Source organism: Heptranchias perlo, chromosome 15 (genome assembly GCF_035084215.1).
Source record: "Heptranchias perlo isolate sHepPer1 chromosome 15, sHepPer1.hap1, whole genome shotgun sequence".
In the NCBI taxonomy this organism is placed as follows: Eukaryota; Metazoa; Chordata; class Chondrichthyes; order Hexanchiformes; family Hexanchidae; genus Heptranchias; species Heptranchias perlo.
The window spans coordinates 47,855,880-47,874,958 of record NC_090339.1 but is presented as its reverse complement, the minus strand read 5'-3'; the positions used below and the strand labels follow the sequence as shown (position 1 = coordinate 47,874,958).

Sequence of the window (19,079 nt, the reverse complement as noted above, 5' to 3'; positions counted from 1 at the left end):
ACCTGTCCTCATAATTCAACCTTCTAAGTTTCAGTATCATTCTGGGAGGGGATTCTAGAGCATGGGGCCTAGTTGGCTAAGGCAATAGCTGCCAATGCTGGGACAAAGAGAGAGGATACACAAAAGGCCAGAGTCAGAGGAACAGAGTTTTGGGGGTGGAGAGGGGGCAGGGGTTATTGTTGGACTGCAGCAAGTAACAGATAGGTAGGGGCAAGGTCATAAAGGGATTTAAACACAGGGATGAGAATTTTAAATTGGAGGCTTGGAACCAATGTAGGTCAGCAATAGACCGGATGAATGCGTGGCTGCAGGGATGGTGTAGGAGGGAGGGATTTAGATTCCTGGGACATTGGGACCAGTTCTGGGGAAGGTGGGACCTATACAAGCGAGACGGGTTACACCCGAGCAGGACCAGGACCAATGTCCTCGCGGGGGTGTTTGCTAGTGCTGTAGGGGAAGATTTAAACTAGAGTGGCAGGGGGATGGGAACCTGAGCGGAGAGTCAGAAGGGAGTAAAGTTGAGAGCAGCAAGAGAGGGGAAGACCCAGGGGAAATACACAATTCAAATAGTACAAACAGTTGTTCAAGAACAAGTGAAAGGGAAAAGCGTAGAGCAGCAGAAAGAAAGTGTACTTTAGGCACTACAGATAAAGTGAAAATTAGAAGGTGTAAGGCGATTAACCCAGCATCAAAGCTGAAAGTCAGGCTAGGGTGTGTGGCCCAACTAAGAGTTCTATATACAAATGCACGGAGTATAAGGAATAAATTAAATGAACTACAGGTTCAAATTCAAATCGGAGGGTATGACATGATACCTATTATTGAGACATGGCTGCAGGATGGTCAGGATTGAGAACTAAATATACCGGGTTATAAGGTCAACAGGAGAGACAGGGGAAATGGAAGAGGGGGAGGAGTAGCCTTAATGATTAGAGATGAAATCACTTCAATGATAAAGGAGGATATAACGAGAGGTAAGCAGCCAACAGAGACCTTATGGGTTGAATTGAGAAATAGGAAAGGATCTAAGACTATAATGGGAATTGTGTATAGGACCCCTGGCAGCAGCTCTGAACTGCTAGATTGTATAAATGTAGAGATTAGACACGCGTGTAAGAAAGGCATAGTGGTCTTAATGAGGAACTTTAACCTTCACAAAGATTGAGAAAAGCAGACTAGCAACTGTCAGAAAGGTAGTGAATTTCTTGTGTGTTCGGGATAGTTTTCTACAGCAGTATATCCTAGAGGCAACAAGGGGGCAAGCCATACTAGATTTAGTAACGAGTATTGAACCAGATTTAGTTAACGGCTTAACTGTACGCGAACATCTATCCAATAGCGATCATAACATGATCGAGTTCAATGAAGTGTTTGAAAGGGAAAAAAGTGAATCAGCTGCAAAGATTCTAGACTTGGGTAAGGCCGACTTCAATGGGATGAGACAGAGACTGTCCACAGTAAACTGGGCAAATCTGTTAATGGGTAAAACGACAGATGATCAGTGGGAAATGTTTAAAGAAACATTTAACATGATACAGAATCGGTTTATACCCTTGAGGGGCAAGAATTCTACTTGCCATAAAAAAAGCCATGGACAACAAAAGAGCGAAGGGACAGTATAAGACATAAGGAAAGGGCATACAAAAAGGCAAAAAATGACAGATCCTGGCGAATGGGAAAGATACAAAGATCAACAAAAGGTCACAAAACAGATAGTAAGAGCTACAAAAAGAGAGTATGAAAAGAAACTTGCAAGGGATATCAAAACCAATACGAAGAACTTTTATAGTTATATTAGGAAAAAGAGGGTGGTCAGGAGCAGTGTTGGCCCCTTAATAACTGAAAGTGGGGATATTGTCATTGACAATGGGGAAATGGCGGACATGTCGAATGATTACTTTGCATCATTCGACATGTGAGGACAACACAGTGTGCTGAGAGTTCGGTACGTGTGGGAGTTGAAGGGTTAATCTCTTTAAATCTAGTGCATATTGCTTCAACTGTTTAAGGTCAATTTAAAAGTTTAAATTTCTAAGTTTCTGTCAGGCTTCAGCAGAGAGCTGCTGTAGCAAGTTAATTGGTTAGCTAGATTCAATTGGTCCCTGAAGGTGGGGCAGGCCTGACTCATCTGAGTCTCAACTGTAGAAATACAGGGGCCTGTCAGTGCGGACAGCACGGTGTGAGGACAACACAGTGTGCTGAGAGTTTGGTACGTGTGGGAGTTTGGTAAAGTGGGGGAAGGAGGTGCTGCTTTGCCTTGCTTTTCCTGCAGAGTGGTAGTGGACCCGAGAGCGGTGAGCGGCGGGAGAGAGCGAGACCAGAGCGGGGATAAAAACAGCGCGGAGAGAGCGAGAGTCCAGTCGGTGAGTGGCGGGAGAGAGCGAGACCTGAGCGGGGATATAAACAGCGCGGAGAGAGCGAGAATTCAGTCGGTGAGCGGCGGGAGAGAGCGAGACCAGAGCGGGGATATAAACAGCGCGGAGAGAGCGAGACCAGAGCTTACTCTGAGAGCGAGACTCTGAGACCAGCGGCAGTTCGGGGTGACGTCACCAGTCAGAAAGTGACGAGGCACAGGGGAGGCAGCTGATTGGTGAGTAGGTTCAGGTGAGTATTTCTACCATTTTACTGTAAGTAAAGTAATAAGAAAGGGAAGATCTGCAGGTTTTATAGCAGATAGTGTTTTTTTTTATATAGTGAACCTAGGTCCCTAGTATAGTTAACATTTTCTAATTTCAACCTAATTTAAAAGGGGTAACTAAGCTAAGGCAAGTCATGGCAGCAGACCTCGCACCCGTGATATGCTCCTCCTGCAAGATGTGGGAAGTCATGGACACTACCAGTGTCCCTGCCGACCATGTGTGCGGGAAGTGTGTCCACCTGCAGCTACTGACCGATCGTATCTCGGAGCTGGAGCTGCGGGTGGACTCACTGTGGAGCATCCGCGATGCAGAGAAACTCGTGGATAGCACGTTTAGCGAGTTGGTCACACCGCAGGTAAAGGGTATACAGGCAGGAAGTGAATGGGTGACCACCAGGAAGAGTAAGAGGTGCAGGCAGGTAGTGCAGGGGTCCCCTGTGGCCATCCCCCTCTCAAACAGATATGCCACTTTGGATGCTGTTGGGGGGGGATGACTTATCAGGGGAAGGCAGCAGCAGTCAACTTCCTGGCACCACGGGTAGCTCTGCTGCACAGGCTGGGAGGAAAAAGAGTGGCAGAGCTATAGTGATAGGGGACTCAATTGCAAGGGGAATAGACAGGCGTTTCTGCGGCCGCAACCGAGACTCCAGGATGGTGTGTTGCCTCCCTGGTGCAAGGATCAAGGATGTCTCGGAGCGGCTACAGAACATTTTGGAGGGGGAGGGCGAACAGCCAGCTGTCGTGGTGCACATAGGCACCAACGATATAGGTAAAAAAGGGGATGAGGTCCTAAAAGCAGAATATAGGGAGTTAGGAGGTAAATTAAAAAATAGGACCTCAAAGGTAGTAATCTCAGGATTGCTGCCAGTGCCACGTGCTAGTCAGAGTAGAAATAGGAGGATATTTCAAATGAATACGTGGCTAGAGGAATGGTGCAAGGGGGAGGGATTCAAATTCCTGGGACACTGGAAACGGTTCTGGGGGAGGTGGGACCAGTACAAACCGGACGGTCTGCACCTGGGCAGGGCCGGGACCGCTGTCCTAGGAGGAGTGTTTGCTAGTGCTGTTGGGGAGGGTTTAAACTAAAGTGGCAGGGGGTTGGGAACCTGAGCAGGGAGACAGAAGAAAGCGTAACAGGAAGGGACAGAAGGTATGGAGTAATAGGTAAAGTGTTAAAAAAGGAAAAAGCAGGAACTAAGCGTCACAAAACAGATTTGAAAGTTCTTTATCTGAATGCACGTAGCATTCGTAATAAAATGGACGAGTTAACGGCACAAATAACTACGTATGGGTATGATCTTGTGGCCATTACAGAAACATGGCTGCAGGGTGACAACGACTGGGAATTAAATATGCCAGGGTATTTAACAATCAGGAAGGACAGGCAGGAAGGAAGGGGAGGTGGGGTGGCTATGTTAATAAAGGAAGGAATCACTGTAATACAGAGAAATGATATTGGGACAAAGCATCAAGATAATGAAACAGTTTGGGTGGAGATAAGGAATAATAAGGGAAAAAAAACATTAGTGGGCGTAGTATATAGGCCTCCTAATAGTTGCAACTCTGCTGGAAGAAGTATTAATCAGGAAATAGTCGGGGCATGTAATAAGGGAACAGCCATAATTATGGGGGATTTTAATTATCATATTAACTGGACAAATCAAATTGGGCAGAGCAGCCTTGAGGACGAGTTCATTGAGTGCATCAGGGATGGATTTCTTGAGCAGTATGTAACTGATCCTACAAGGGGGCAGGCAACCTTGGACCTGGTCCTGTGTAATGAGTCAGGATTAATTAATAATGTCCTAGTTAAGGATCCCCTTGGAACGAGCGACCACAACATGGTTGAATTCCATATCCAATTAGAGGGTGAGAAGGTTGATTCTCAAACAAGCGTACTGAGCTTGAATAAAGGAGACTATGATGGTATGAGAGCGGAATTGATTAAAGTGGACTGGGAAAATAGATTAAAGGGTAAGACGGTACATGAGCAGTGGTGTTCATTTAGGGAGTTATTTTACAACTTTCAAAATAAATATATTCCACTGAGGAAAAAAGGGTGTAAAAGAAATGACAGCCATCCGTGGCTAAGTAAAGAAATCAAGGATAGTATCCGACTAAAAACAAGGACATATAAGGTAGCCAAACTTAGTGGGAGGATAGAAGATAAAGCAGTAAGGGAGAGTTTACAGAACATGACCGGACAGATGGTCTGAGAAAGCAGGGCAAAGACCAAGGGAAGTCTAGATTAAACTGCATTTATTTCAATGCAAGAAGTCTGATGGGCAAGGCAGATGAACTCAGGGCATGGATGGGTACATGGGACTGGGATGTTATAGCTATTACTGAAACATGGCTAAGGGAGGGGCAGGACTGGCAGCTCAATGTTCCAGGGTACAGATGCTATAGGAAAGATAGAGCAGGAGGTAAGAGAGGAGGGGGAGTTGCGTTCTTGATTAGGGAGAACATCACGGCAGTAGTGAGAGGGGATATATCCGAGGGTTCGCCCACTGAGTCCATATGGGTAGAACTGAAAAATAAGAAGGGAGAGATCACTTTGATAGGATTGTACTACAGACCCCCAAATAGTCAACGGGAAATTGAGGAGCAAATATGTAAGGAGATTACAGACAGCTGCAAGAAAAATAGGGTGGTAATAGTAGGGGACTTTAACTTTCCCAACATTGACTGGGACAGCCATAGCATTAGGGGCTTGGATGGAGAGAAATTTGTTGAGTGTATTCAGGAGGAATTTCTCATTCAGTATGTGGATGGCCCGACTAGAGAGGGGGCAAAACTTGACCTCCTCTTGGGAAATAAGGAAGGGCAGGTGACAGAAGTGTTAGTGAGGGATCACTTTGGGACCAGTGATCATAATTCCATTAGTTTTAAGATAGCTATGGAGAAGGATAGGTCTGGCCCAAAAGTTAAAATTCTAAATTGGGGAAAGGCCAATTTTGATGGTATTAGACAGGAACTTTCAGAAGTTGATTGGGAGAGTCTGTTGGCAGGCAAAGGGACGTCTGGTAAGTGGGAGGCTTTCAAAAGTGTGTTAACCAGGGTTCAGGGTCAGCACATTCCTTATAAAGTGAAGGGCAAGGCTGGTAGAAGTAGGGAACCTTGGATGACTCGGGAGATTGAGGCACTAGTCAAAAAGAAGAAGGAGGCATATGACATGCATAGGCAGCTGGGATCAAGTGGATCCCTTGAAGAGTATAGAGATTGTCGGAGTAGAGTTAAGAGAGAAATCAGGAGGGCAAAAAGGGGATATGAGATTGCTTTGGCAGATCAGGCAAAGGTGAATCCAAAGAGCTTCTACAAATACATAAAGGGCAAAAGGGTAACTAGGGAGAGAGTAGGGCCTCTTAAGGATCAACAAGGTCATCTATGTGCGGAACCACAAGAGATGGGTGAGATCCTGAATGAATATTTCACATCGGTATTTACGGTTGAGAAAGGCATGGATGTTAGGGAACTTGGGGAAATAAATAGTGATGTCTTGAGGAGTGTACATATTACAGAGAGGGAGGTGCTGGAAGTCTTAACGCGCATCAAGGTAGATAAATCTCCGGGACCTGATGAAATGTATCCCAGGACGTTATGGGAGGTTAGGGAGGAAATTGCGGGTCCCCTAGCAGAGATATTTGAATCATCCACCGCTACAGGTGAGGTGCCTGAAGATTGGAGGGTAGCAAATGTTGTGCCTTTGTTTAAGAAGGGCGGCAGGGAAAAGCCTGGGAACTACAGACCAGTGAGCCTGACATCTGTAGTGGGTAAGTTGTTAGAGGGTATTCTGAGGGACAGAATCTACAGGCATTTGGAGAGGCAGGGACTAATTAGGAACAGTCAGCATGGTTTTGTGTGAGGAAAATCATGTCTCACGAATTTGATTGAGTTTTTTGAAGGGGTAACCAAGAAGATAGATGAGGGCTGTGCAGTAGACGTGGTCTACATGGACTTCAGCAAAGCATTTGACAAGGTACCGCATGGTAGGTTGTTACATAAGGTTAAATCTCATGGGATCCAAGGTGAGGTAGCCAATTGGATACAAAATTGGCTTGACGACAGAAGACAGAGGGTGGTTGTCGAGGGTTGTTTTTCAAACTGGATGCCTGTGTCCAGCGGTGTGCCTCAGGGATCGGTGCTGGGTCCGCTGTTATTTGTTATTTATATTAATGATTTGGATGAGAATTTAGGAAGCATGGTTAGTAAGTTTGCAGATGACACCAAGATTGGTGGCATTGTGGACAGTGAAGAAGGTTATCTAGGATTGCAACGGGATCTTGATAAATTGGGCCAGTGGGCCGATGAATGGCAGATGGAGTTTAATTTAGATAAATGTGAGGTGATGCATTTTGGTAGATCAAATCGGGCCAGGACCTACTCCGTTAATGGTAGGGCGTTGGGGAGAGTTATAGAACAAAGAGATCTAGGAGTACAGATTCATAGCTCCTTGAAAGTGGAGTCACAGGTGGATGGGGTGGTGAAGAAGGCATTCAGCATGCTTGGTTTCATTGGTCAGAACATTGAATGCAGGAGTTGGGATGTCTTGTTGAAGTTGTACAGGGCATTGGTGAGGCCACACTTGGAGTACTGTGTACAGTTCTGGTCACCCTATTATAGAAAGGATATTATTAAACTAGAAAGAGTGCAGAAAAGATTTACTAGGATGCTACCGGGACTTGATGGTTTGACTTACAGGGAGAGGTTAGACAGACTGGGACTTTATTCCCTGGAGAGTAGGAGGTTAAGGGGTGATCTTATAGAAGTCTATAAAATAATGAGGGGCATAGATAAGGTCGATAGTCAAAATCTTTTCCCAAAGGTAGGGGAGTCTATAACGAGGGGGCACAGATTTAAGGTGAGAGGGGAGAGATACAAAAGGATCCAGAGGGGCAATTTTTTCACTCAAAGGGTGGTGAGTGTCTGGAACGAGCTGCCAGAGGCAGTAGTAGAGGCGGGTACAATTTTGTCTTTTAAAAAGCATTTGGACAGTTACATGGGTAAGATGGGTATCGAGGGATATGGGCCAAGTGCAGGCAATTGGGACTAGCTTAGTGGTATAAACTGGGCGACATGGACATGTTGGGCCGAAGGGCCTGTTTCCATGTTGTAACTTCTATGATTCTATGATTCTATAAGATTGGGAATTCTTCAAAAGACAGCAAAAAGTAACTAAAGGATTGATTAAGAAAGGGAAGTTAGATTATGAAAAGAAATTAGCAAAAAATATAAAAACAGATAGCAAGAGTTTCTATAGTTATATAAAAAGAAAAAGGGTGGCTAAGGCAAACATAGGTCCCTTAGAGGATGAGACCGGGAAATTAATGGTGGGAAACATGGAGATGGCAAAAATGCTGAACAAATATTTTGTTTCAGTCTTTACAGTAGAGGACACTAAGAATATCCCAACACTGGACAAACAGGGGACTCTCGGGGGGGGGAGGAGCTAAATACGATTAAAATCACTCAGGAGATGGTACTCAGTAAAATAATGGGACTCAAGGCGGATAAATCCCCTGGACCTGATGGCTTCCATCCTAGGGTCTTGAGGGAAGTGGCAGTAGGGATTGTGGATGCTTTGGTGATAGTTTTCCAAAATTCCCTGGACTCAGGAGAGGTCCCGGCAGATTGGAAAACTGCTAATGTAACACCGTTATTTAAAAAGGGTAGTAGGCAGAAGGCTGGAAATTATAGGCCAGTTAGCTTAACATCTGTGGTGGGTAAAATTTTGGAGTCTATTATTAAGGAGACAGTAACGGAACATTTAGATAAGCATAATTTAATAGGACAAAGTCAGCATGGCTTTATGAAGGGGAAGTCATGTCTGACAAATTTGCTTGAGTTCTTCGAGGATATAACGTATAGGGTGGATAAAGGGGAACCAGTGGACATAGTGTATTTAGACTTCCAGAAGGCATTCGACAAGGTGCCACATAAAAGATTATTACTTAAGATAAAAAATCACGGGATTGGGGGTAATATTCTGGCATGGGTGGAGGATTGGTTATCGAACAGGAAGCAGAGAGTTGGGATAAATGGTTCATTTTCGGACTGGCAACCAGTAACCAGTGGTGTTCCACAGGGGTCGGTGCTGGGTCCCCAACTCTTTACAATCTATATTAACGATTTGGAGGAGGGGACCGAGTGCAACATATCAAAATTTGCAGATGATACAAAGATGGGAGGGAAAGTAGAGAGTGAGGAGGACATAAAAAACCTGCAAGGGGATATAGACAGGTTGGGTGAGTGGGCGGAGATTTGGCAGATGCAATATAATATTGGAAAATGTGAGGTTATGCACTTTGGCAGGAAAAATCAGAGAGCAAGTTATTTTCTTAATGGCGAGAGACTGGAAAGTACTGCAGTACAAAGGGATCTGGGGGTCCTAGTGCAAGAAAATCAAAAAGTTGGTATGCAGGTGCAGCAGGTGATCAAGAAAGCCAACGGAATGTTGGCTTTTATTGCTAGGGGGATAGAATATAAAAACAAGGAGGTATTGCTGCAGTTATATAAGGTATTGGTGAGACCGCACCTGGAATACTGCATACAGTTTTGGTCTCCATACTTAAGAAAAGACATACTTGCTCTCGAGGCAGTACAAAGAAGGTTCACTCGGTTAATCCCGGGGATGAGGGGGCGGACATATGAGGAGAGGTTGAGTAGATTGGGACTCTACTCATTGGAGTTCAGAAGAATGAGGGGCGATCTTATTGAAACATATAAGATTGTGAAGGGTCTTGATCGGGTGGATGCAGTAAGGATGTTCCCAAAGATGGGTGAAACTAGAACTAGGGGGCATAATCTTAGAATAAGGGGCTGCTCTTTCAAAACTGAGATGAGGAGAAACTTCTTCACTCAGAGGGTGGTAGGTCTGTGGAATTTGCTGCCCCAGGAAGCTGTGGAAGCTACATCATTAGATAAATTTAAAACAGAAATAGACAGTTTCCTAGAAGTAAAGGGAATTAGGGGTTATGGGGAGCGGGCAGGAAATTGGACATGAAGCTGAGTTCGGATCGGTCAATGCCCTGTGGGTGGCGGAGAGGGCCCAGGGGCTGTGTGGCCGGGTCCTGCTCCGACTTCTTGTGTTCTTTAGATTTGTGGTTGGGATCAGATCAGCCATGATCTTATTGAATGGCGGAGCAGGCTCGAGGGGCCGATTGGCCTACTCCTGCTCCAATTTCTTATGTTCTTATGTTCTTATCAGTATTTACAGTCGAAAAAGAGGATAGCATGCCGGAAATCCCAAGAAAACTAATACTGAATCGGGGACAGGGACTCGATAAAATTAACATAAGTAAAGCAACAGTAATGAAGAAAATAATAGCACTAAAGAGTGACAAATCCCCAGGACCAGATGGTTTCCATCCCAGGTTTTTAAAGGAAGTAGGCGAGTAGATTGCGGATGCCCTAACTATAATCTTTCAAAGTTCTCTAGATTCCGGAACTGTCCCTCTGGATTGGAAAATTGCACGTCACTCCGCTTTTTAAGAAGGGAGAGAGAGGGAAACCAGGGAATTATAGACCAGTTAGCCTAACATCTGTTGTGGGGAAAATGCTGGAGTCTTTAATTAAGGATAGGGTGACTGAACACCTCGAGAATTTTCAGTTAATCAGAGAGAGCCAGCATGGATTTGTGAAAGGTAGGTCGTGCCTGACAAACCTGATTGAATTTTTTGAAGAGGTGACTAAAGTAGTGGATAGGGGAACGTCAATGGATGTTATTTATATGGACTTCCAGAAGGCATTTGATAAGGTCCCACATAAGAAACTGTTAGCTAAGATAGAATCCCATGGAATCGAGGGAAAAGTACGGACTTGGTTAGGAAGTTGGCTGAGCGAAAGGCGAGAGAGAGTAGGGATAATGGGTAGGTACTCACGTTGGCAGGATGTGACTAGTGGAGTCTGCAGGGATCTGTCTTGAGGCCTCAATTATTCACAGTATTTATTAACGACTTAGATGGAGGCATAGAAAGTCTCATATCTAAGTTTGCCGATGACACAAAGATTGGTGGCATTGTAAGCAGTGTAGATGAAAACATAAAATTACAAAGCGATATTGATAGATTAGGTGAATGGGCAAAACTGTGGCAAATGGAATTCAATGTAGACAAATGTGAGGTCATCCACTTTGGATCAAAAAAGGATAGAACAGGGTACTTTCTAAATGGTAAAAAGTTAAAAACAGTGGATGTCCAAAGGGACTTAGGGGTTCAGGTACATAGATCATTGAAGTGTCATGAACAGGTGCAGAAAATAATCAAGAAGGCAAATGGAATGCTGGCCTTTATATCTGGAGGACTAGAGTACATGGGGGCAGAAGTTATGCTGCAGCTTTACAAAACCCTGGTTAGACCGCACCTGGAGTACTGTAAGCAGTTCTGGGCACCACATCTTCGGAAGGACATATTGGCCTTTAGGGAGTGCAGCATAGGTTTACTAGAATGATACCCGGACTTCAAAGGTTAAGTTACGAGGAGAGATTACACAAATTGGGGCTGTACTCTCTGGAGTTTTGAAGGTTAAGGGGTGATCTGATCGAAGTTTAAGATATTAAGGGGAACGGATAGGGTGGATAGAGAGAAACTATTTCCGCTGGTTGGGGATTCTCGGAATAGGGGGCACAGCCTAAAAATTGGAGCCAGACCTTTCATGAGCAAGATTAGAAAACATTTCTACACACAATGGGTGGTAGAAGTTCGGAACTCCCTTCCGCAAACGGCAATTGATACTAGCTCAATTGCTAAATTTAAATCTGAGATAGATAGCCTTTTGGCAATCAAAGGTATTAAGGGATATGGGCCAAAGGCAGGTATATGGAGTTAGATCACCGATCAGCCGTGATCTTATCAAATGGCGGAGCAGGCACGAGGGGCTGAATGGCCTACTCCTGTTCCGATGTCCCTATGACAGGGGTGATAGGTGAGTGGCACCCAGTGCAGAACAGGATATGGGCAGCAGAGTTTTTGATGAGCTGAAGTTCACGGAGTGTGGAGAATGGGAGGCCCGTCAGGATAGCATTGGAATAGTCGAGGCTGGACGTGACAAAGGCATGGATAAGTGTTTCAACAGCGGAGGTGGATGATGTTTAAGGAGATGAAGACAGACCACTAATGCTGGAATTTGAGTGGTTGTATAGAAACATCAGGAAAGGCTGATTGATAATTACAAATAGCGTAGTAATGATGGGCAAAGCCAAGGTCAGGTAAAACTATCTTGACTTTTATGCCAAGCAAAAAATTGCCAATGGATATTTATAGCAGCAACAAATTATATGGCAGCAAAAGGTATACTGTTGGTGGTCCACTCAATTCAGCCCCAGCAAACCTGGTGATACAGACTCTCTCCTCTCTTTTTCTCCCCTCAGATGAAACTTCTAAAATAAGGAAGGATAACAATCTTCAAATGTGAAGGACTAAATTGGTAAACTTACATTGACTGTGAACAAGCATTCAATATCAGCAGGCAGTAAGCATACACCAGGGAAGAAAGTGATATGGTGAGTAGTTGTGCAGCAAAACACCAATGTAGGCAAGAAAAAGTTATAGCAAAACCCAGAAACAAAAACTAGTTGTCAGAAGTCCAAGTTCTGGTATTTAAGCCAAAAAATTGGTTGATGATAAAAAGCGACTCCCACGCTTCTAGCATGGTATTGAAAAATTGAATGAGGAATTGTGCAATATTCGTGATGAAACTGGGATAAGGTTGCAGAAATTGGACATAATCTGTGCAGCTAAGAAAGCATTGATGTGGAATACTAACTGTTACATAAGGATTCATGATAAGACAATTGTGTGGGGGTTGGAGGCAGATATCCACCACAAGTAATCACTAATCCCTGGTTGAGTGGTAGGGGCATAGTGGATGAAATTGTGAGAATGACCAGCAGGACCCAATGACCTGAATGATGGGGGACAAGTAGTTTTGTTACGAATGTGGTCTATTTAATCTTGGACTGTGTCAGATACTCAATAGGCTTCGAGTCTTTAAGTACAACTTCTCAACTAAATTCATCAAGTGTCTATCAGGATTGCTGTCCTCATTTTTCAAGCACCTTGACAAGAGTATCCACAAGACTGGATCTATAAAATCTTAGACTGGCTAAATTCGTATGGAAGTTCAAAATCAGATTAACTTCTCTAGATCTAATTTCATGCATCAGATTGTTGCCCAGAGCTGCAGTTTGCAGGGATCTCATTGAATGAACTGCTAAATTTTACGGCACAGTTTCAAGTGTAGTCGTTCATGTGCACAGTTGATTCAGCTGTACCGAAAGCCATGCATGAAGATAATTGGCTAGGATAAGGGGACTCTTGTGAAGCTCCAGTAAGAACAAGGGCATCTATCTTTGCTGTCACTAAATAACTCACTACTTAAAAAGTAGGTTATGGCAACCAATTATTTATTTTTTAAGCCAGTCTGTTTCTCGAGCAGGTGGCTTATTTTGTCTGGTTTACCAGAGAACACACAATCTCAGAGACCCCAAGTGACTAACCTTCACTAGATACCCGAGTTTTGCCTGTTTGGAATCCTGTGCATATGAGTGTGTTGATCAGGGTTAAACTGTCCACTTGATTCTACCAATTGTAAACAATTTTACAACACCAAGTTATAGTCCAACAAATTTATTTTAAATTCCACAAGCTTTCGGAGGCTTCCTCCTTCGTCAGGTGAACGGTATGGAAATGACATTTTCGAATCCTTCGCATTTGAAAATCACAGAACAATGCCTGGTGATTACTGCCCGTTGCCAAGGCAATCACAGTGAGCAGACAGAAAGGTGTCATCTAAAAAGGCCACCGAATATACAACCCCCCCAAAAATGAGAGAGAGAGAGAGAGAGAGAAGGAAGACAGTCAATGACCCGTTATATTAAAAACAGATAACATTTGTTCGCTGGTGGGGTTACGTGTAGTGTGACATGAACCCAAGATCCCGGTTGAGGCCGTCCTCATGGGTACGGAACTTGGCTATCAATTTCTGCTCGACGATTTTGCGTTGTCGTGTGTCTCGAAGGCCGCCTTGGAGTATGCTTACCCGAAGGTCAGTGGCTGAATGTCCATGACTGCTGAAGTGTTCCCCGACAGGGAGAGAACCCTCCTGTTTGGCGATTGTTGCGCGGTGTCCGTTCATCCGTTGTCGCAGCGTCTGCATGGTCTCGCCAATGTACCATGCTCTGGGGCATCCTTTCCTGCAACGTATGAGGTAGACAACGTTGGCCGAGTCACAGGAGTATGAACCGTGCACCTGGTGGGTGGTGTCCTCTCGTGTGATGGTGGTATCTGTGTCGATGATCTGGCATGTCTTGCAGAGGTTACCGTGGCAGGGTTGTGTGGTGTCGTGGACGCTGTTCTCCTGAAGGCTGGGTAATTTGCTGCGAACGATGGTTTGTTTGAGGTTGGGTGGCTGTTTAAAGGCGAGTAGTGGAGGTGTGGGGATGGCCATAGCGAGGTGTTCGTCATCATTGATGACATGTTGAAGGCTGCGGAGAACATGGCGTAGTTTCTCCGCTCCGGGGAAGTACTGGACGACGAAGGGTACTCTGTTGGTTGCGTCCCGTGTTAGTCTTCTGAGGAGGCCTACGCGATTTTTCGCTGTGGCCCGTCGGAACTGTCGATCGATGAGTAGCTCAGCACCTCACTCTACCGCAAGCCCACGGACAACCTCACGATGCTTCACTTTTCCAGCTTCCACCCTAACCACGTCAAAGAGGCCATCCCCTATGGACAGGCCCTGCGAATACACAGGATCTGCTCAGACGAGGAGGAACGCGATGGACACCTACAGACGCTGAAAGACGCCCTAGTAAGAACGGGATATGATGCTCGACTCATCGATCGACAGTTCCGACGGGCCACAGCGAAAAATCGCGTAGACCTCCTCAGAAGACTAACACGGGACGCAACCAACAGAGTACCCTTCGTCGTCCAGTACTTCCCCGGAGCGGAGAAACTACGCCATGTTCTCCGCAGCCTTCAACATGTCATCAATGATGACGAACACCTCGCTATGGCCATCCCCACACCTCCACTACTCGCCTTTAAACAGCCACCCAACCTCAAACAAACCATCGTTCGCAGCAAATTACCCAGCCTTCAGGAGAACAGCGTCCACGACACCACACAACCCTGCCACGGTAACCTCTGCAAGACATGCCAGATCATCGACACAGATACCACCATCACACGAGAGGACACCACCTACCAGGTGCACGGTTCATACTCCTGTGACTCGGCCAACGTTGTCTACCTCATACGTTGCAGGAAAGGATGCCCCAGAGCATGGTACATTGGCGAGACCATGCAGACGCTGCGACAACGGATGAACGGACACCGCGCAACAATCGCCAAACAGGAGGGTTCTCTCCCTGTCGGGGAACACTTCAGCAGTCATGGACATTCAGCCACTGACCTTCGGGTAAGCATACTCCAAGGCGGCCTTCGAGACACACGACAACGCAAAATCGTCGAGCAGAAATTGATAGCCAAGTTCCGTACCCATGAGGACGGCCTCAACCGGGATCTTGGGTTCATGTCACACTACACGTAACCCCACCAGCGAACAAATGTTATCTGTTTTTAATATAACGGGTCATTGACTGTCTTCCTTCTCTCTCTCTCTCTCTCTCTCATTTTTGGGGGGTTTGTATATTCGGTGGCCTTTTTAGGTGACACCTTTCTGTCTGCTCACTGTGATTGCCTTGGCAACGGGCAGTAATCACCAGGCATTGTTCTGTGATTTTCAAATGCGAAGGATTCGAAAATGTCATTTCCATACCGTTCACCTGACGAAGGAGGAAGCCTCCGAAAGCTTGTGGAATTTAAAATAAATTTGTTGGACTATAACTTGGTGTTGTAAAATTGTTTACAATTGTCAACCCCAGTCCATCACCGGCATCTCCACATCACGATTCTACCAAGTCAGTCAGTCTCCACTCCTGATTCTGTGGAGACAGCTATTTGCATTAGCCATTATCTTTTATAAAAGATAACAGCTCAAAAGCAAAATACTGTGGATGCTGGAAATCTGAAATAAAAACAGAAAATGCTGGAAATACTCAACAAGTCAGGCAGCATCTGGAAAAAGAGTTAATGTTTCAGGTTGATGACCTTTCTTCAGAACTGGAAGAAGCTGAAGAGTCTTTAATCTTCAACTTCTTCCAGTTCTGAAGGGTCATTGACCTGAAACGTTAACTCTTGTTTCTTTCTCCACAGATACTGCCCGATTTGCTGAGTATTTCCAGCATTTTCTGTTTTTATTTCAGTTTTCCAGCAGCCATAGTATTTTGCTTTTGAGCTGTTATCTTTTATCTGGGTGCTTTACAATATTTTTTTGTTCTGGTATCAGGATAGGGGAGAGTGACCTCTGTTCACTACAATTCCCTGTTTAGATTGCAAACTGGATGAATCAAGATCAGATTGGCCTCAGGTGTCAGATAAAGAATGAACATTAAGCTTGCAAACTTTTTCAGCAAGGTGTCTATTTTCAAAAATGTAGGCCATCAGCAAGTGTCTATTCTTCATCCGTAGAGTTCTTTTTAATCCAGTTTTCATGGCCACAATGGGGGTGATTTTAACCCCCAAGAACAGGTGGGTTGGGGGCGGGTGGAAGTTGAAAATAGTTGTTTTTTGGGTCCCGACTGCAACCCCGCTTTATTTCCAGATGTAACTTGGGCGCGTAAAAGTGCATTTCCAGTGGGAAGCCTGTAAAGTTCGAAAATTTTGCAGTTGTGACCCAAAAAAACAACTATTTTCAACTCCTACCCTCCCCCAACCCATCCGTTCTTGGGGTTTAAAATCATCCACAATGTTTCATGACACCTTAGGAGCATCTTTCCAATCTACCAAAATGGATGCACCAAGAGCACATGCATGGAGATCAAGGCATGCTGGTGCACGCAGCAAGCAAATCACTGACCCTGCACTTAGTTTTATAGCAGAATTTATGCCACGTAGATACCTACATAAAATCTATTTTTCTACAATCAAAAATCACTTCTGCAGGCACCCAATAGGAAAGTCAACTTCATGATGCTGCCTTCCAGCATGCATTTGCAGTGATCTCACACTCTGCAGTCTAAAAGCTATTGCTAAAGCAGAGCCTGTGCCTCAGGTAATTTTTTTTAAAAAATATATAAAATATAACTGCCTCACTGTCACAATGAGCTTCTCTACTATATTTGATTGTGTCTAACATGGCTAATGAAGCTATTCCTTTATGGAATGTTTTCTCAGGTACCAAACCATTTCTAAATGTGTTTATATTTAAATAACCATTGATGAGGTTATGTGTAAAGGGGATAACCTGGATATTGGATTTGATTTTATTCCCAACTGAAAAAGCACAAATATTGAGTGTTCCTTTATTTTTTTTTTAAAAACACAGCGTGTCGCTGGAAATCATTTTAAGCCCCTGCCCTTTTCCTGACCCCCATCTTCTGTCTAGTTTTGGATGTGAAAATATGGCAACCCTATTAGTCATTCCGGGCATGCTTTACACAAGTTATACAAAACAAACGTGAACCAACTTACCAAGAATTTAGTGGGAGAAGATGCAACAGCAACTTACGTGCTTTAATTGAGCCCAAAATATTCTGACCAGAGAAATAAGGCAGCTCAGAAATATTATTGACATAGCAAGGTTGGGTATTTGGGATAGTCCTAAAATTTCAACTATATAAAGTTTTAGACATGATAGTATAGTATATCTTAACCACACGTGAACACTTGAACAACAAATATCACTAATTTAGAAGTACCAAAAGTACATTTAATGTTACATATTTCTAGAGTAACAGAGGTTTGTAAAAGCGGGTTCACACTAATCTTAACTACATATTTTCTAGGAGTCCTTCTTGTTTGACAAGCTGAACCACAGCAAGGATGCTCAAATTTTACCAGTTTTGGAATGATTTAAATAAGGATCTAAATAGGTAAGGCTAATGTACAAGTAAAACAATTCACTAGCTTTCTGAAAATATTTACGGCTTATTACAATTGTTCTGTATTTAGTAAACTAACAATTCTACATTATACACTTAAAAGCAGATGCATTGAAATGTAGACTTGTACTTTACCTGGTCAGTTTAATGGTCTTCCTGAAGTCATTAGTGATGGGAGCTTTGTAGCCTCCCTTTCGTAACAAGGAATCTATGGTTTGAATGTGGTCCCAACCTGTAGAAAAGTGCAAGAAAAGCCAGATCTTAAGCCAGTGGGAAAAAAGTTATCTTTAATTCATACAAATTGAACAGGTATAGGAGCATCAGGCCACAGGTTGCAACCCAATCACTTTATTCTTAAAATAAGCATATTGAGTACAGCAGTATGGTTAAATGCAGAAAAGCAGCTACTAAAAAATGTTATTTTAAAATTGGGAAAGAGGGAAATCTTTGTATTATACTGTACATAAAGTGCAACATTGACCTTGCTCCTTCGCAACCTCCGGCAGGTATGTGGCGGTGCGTTTTGATCCTTTTTCATTGATGAATTCTATTCTAATGCCATGTACACCCACCTGGAAGAAATCGGCAGCTTCATTAGAATATGAGATATGTAAAAATTAAACTATGAGGTTTTAGAAATCTGTTTAGACTTAACCTTCTCCAGGCCACTTTTTTCTAGAGACTATATGGTTTTGTTCAATACAAATTATACCTCCAATACAGGACCAATGAGCAATACAACACTGCACCAGGGAAGGTGATTCATAAATGAAATATAAAGGCTAGTCAAATCCTGATGTAAGAGGAAATTCAATAAAGATTGAAGAAAAATACCAAATGGTGTGGGAAAGAGCAGGGAAATGGAATTAAGAGTAGAAAGCACAGCTGAGAAGCTAGGGCTGGTATAATGCCATTGGTAAATTGAAATAAGTAGGATTAATACTTTACTATATCCATGAACTGAAATGCTATAGTGACTGAATGGAGACGCAAAACAAAAGCGCAGCGATTTTCACTGAACAACCGGAAAGTAATATCCACTACTGATACTTGCTCAAAATAGATGGAGATTTATGCCTGACTAATTTGTGGACTATAGCAGTAAATTGATCCAAAAGGTTACTGAAGTGCCAAAAGAGTTTTCAGGTTTTGTTAAAATTTCAACTGGAGACTATCGCAACAAGTATCCTATTATCAGAAACAACTGGCATCTATATACATGCTTTTAAATGTGCTTTAAATATATGGAAATACCTTGTAACCAGAACTTATGATAACAGATAATCATAAGGGTTAGAGAAATGATGCCAGAGGGGATTACAATCCAGTAATTGCATGGGGTCCAGATATCAAACTAAGCTTCATTCTCATTGCTTATAACTCATCTGAACCCCAAAATGGGATTATAAACTTTTAGTCACTCTAGGCATCTTTTCTAATAACATTCAGAGGTCATTTTATTTTTCATTGTTAACCATCACATTGATGCGTAACATCCAC

The 19,079-nt window shown here is 43.7% G+C and overlaps 1 protein-coding gene across 3 annotated transcripts in view; it reads right to left on the bottom strand.

Moving 5' to 3' along the window:
* Positions 1 to 19,079, bottom strand: part of LOC137333065 (nuclear protein AMMECR1-like) — a 179,701-nt gene that overhangs the window by 72,138 nt on the left and 88,484 nt on the right. For all 3 annotated transcript variants that reach the window (XM_067997166.1, XM_067997167.1, XM_067997168.1), the window contains exons 4-5: positions 18,061 to 18,151; positions 17,715 to 17,811 (exon numbers count right to left, since the gene is read on the bottom strand). In XM_067997166.1, coding sequence (XP_067853267.1) covers positions 17,715 to 17,811; positions 18,061 to 18,151 — 188 coding nt within the window. The remainder of the gene's footprint in view (positions 1 to 17,714; positions 17,812 to 18,060; positions 18,152 to 19,079) is intronic.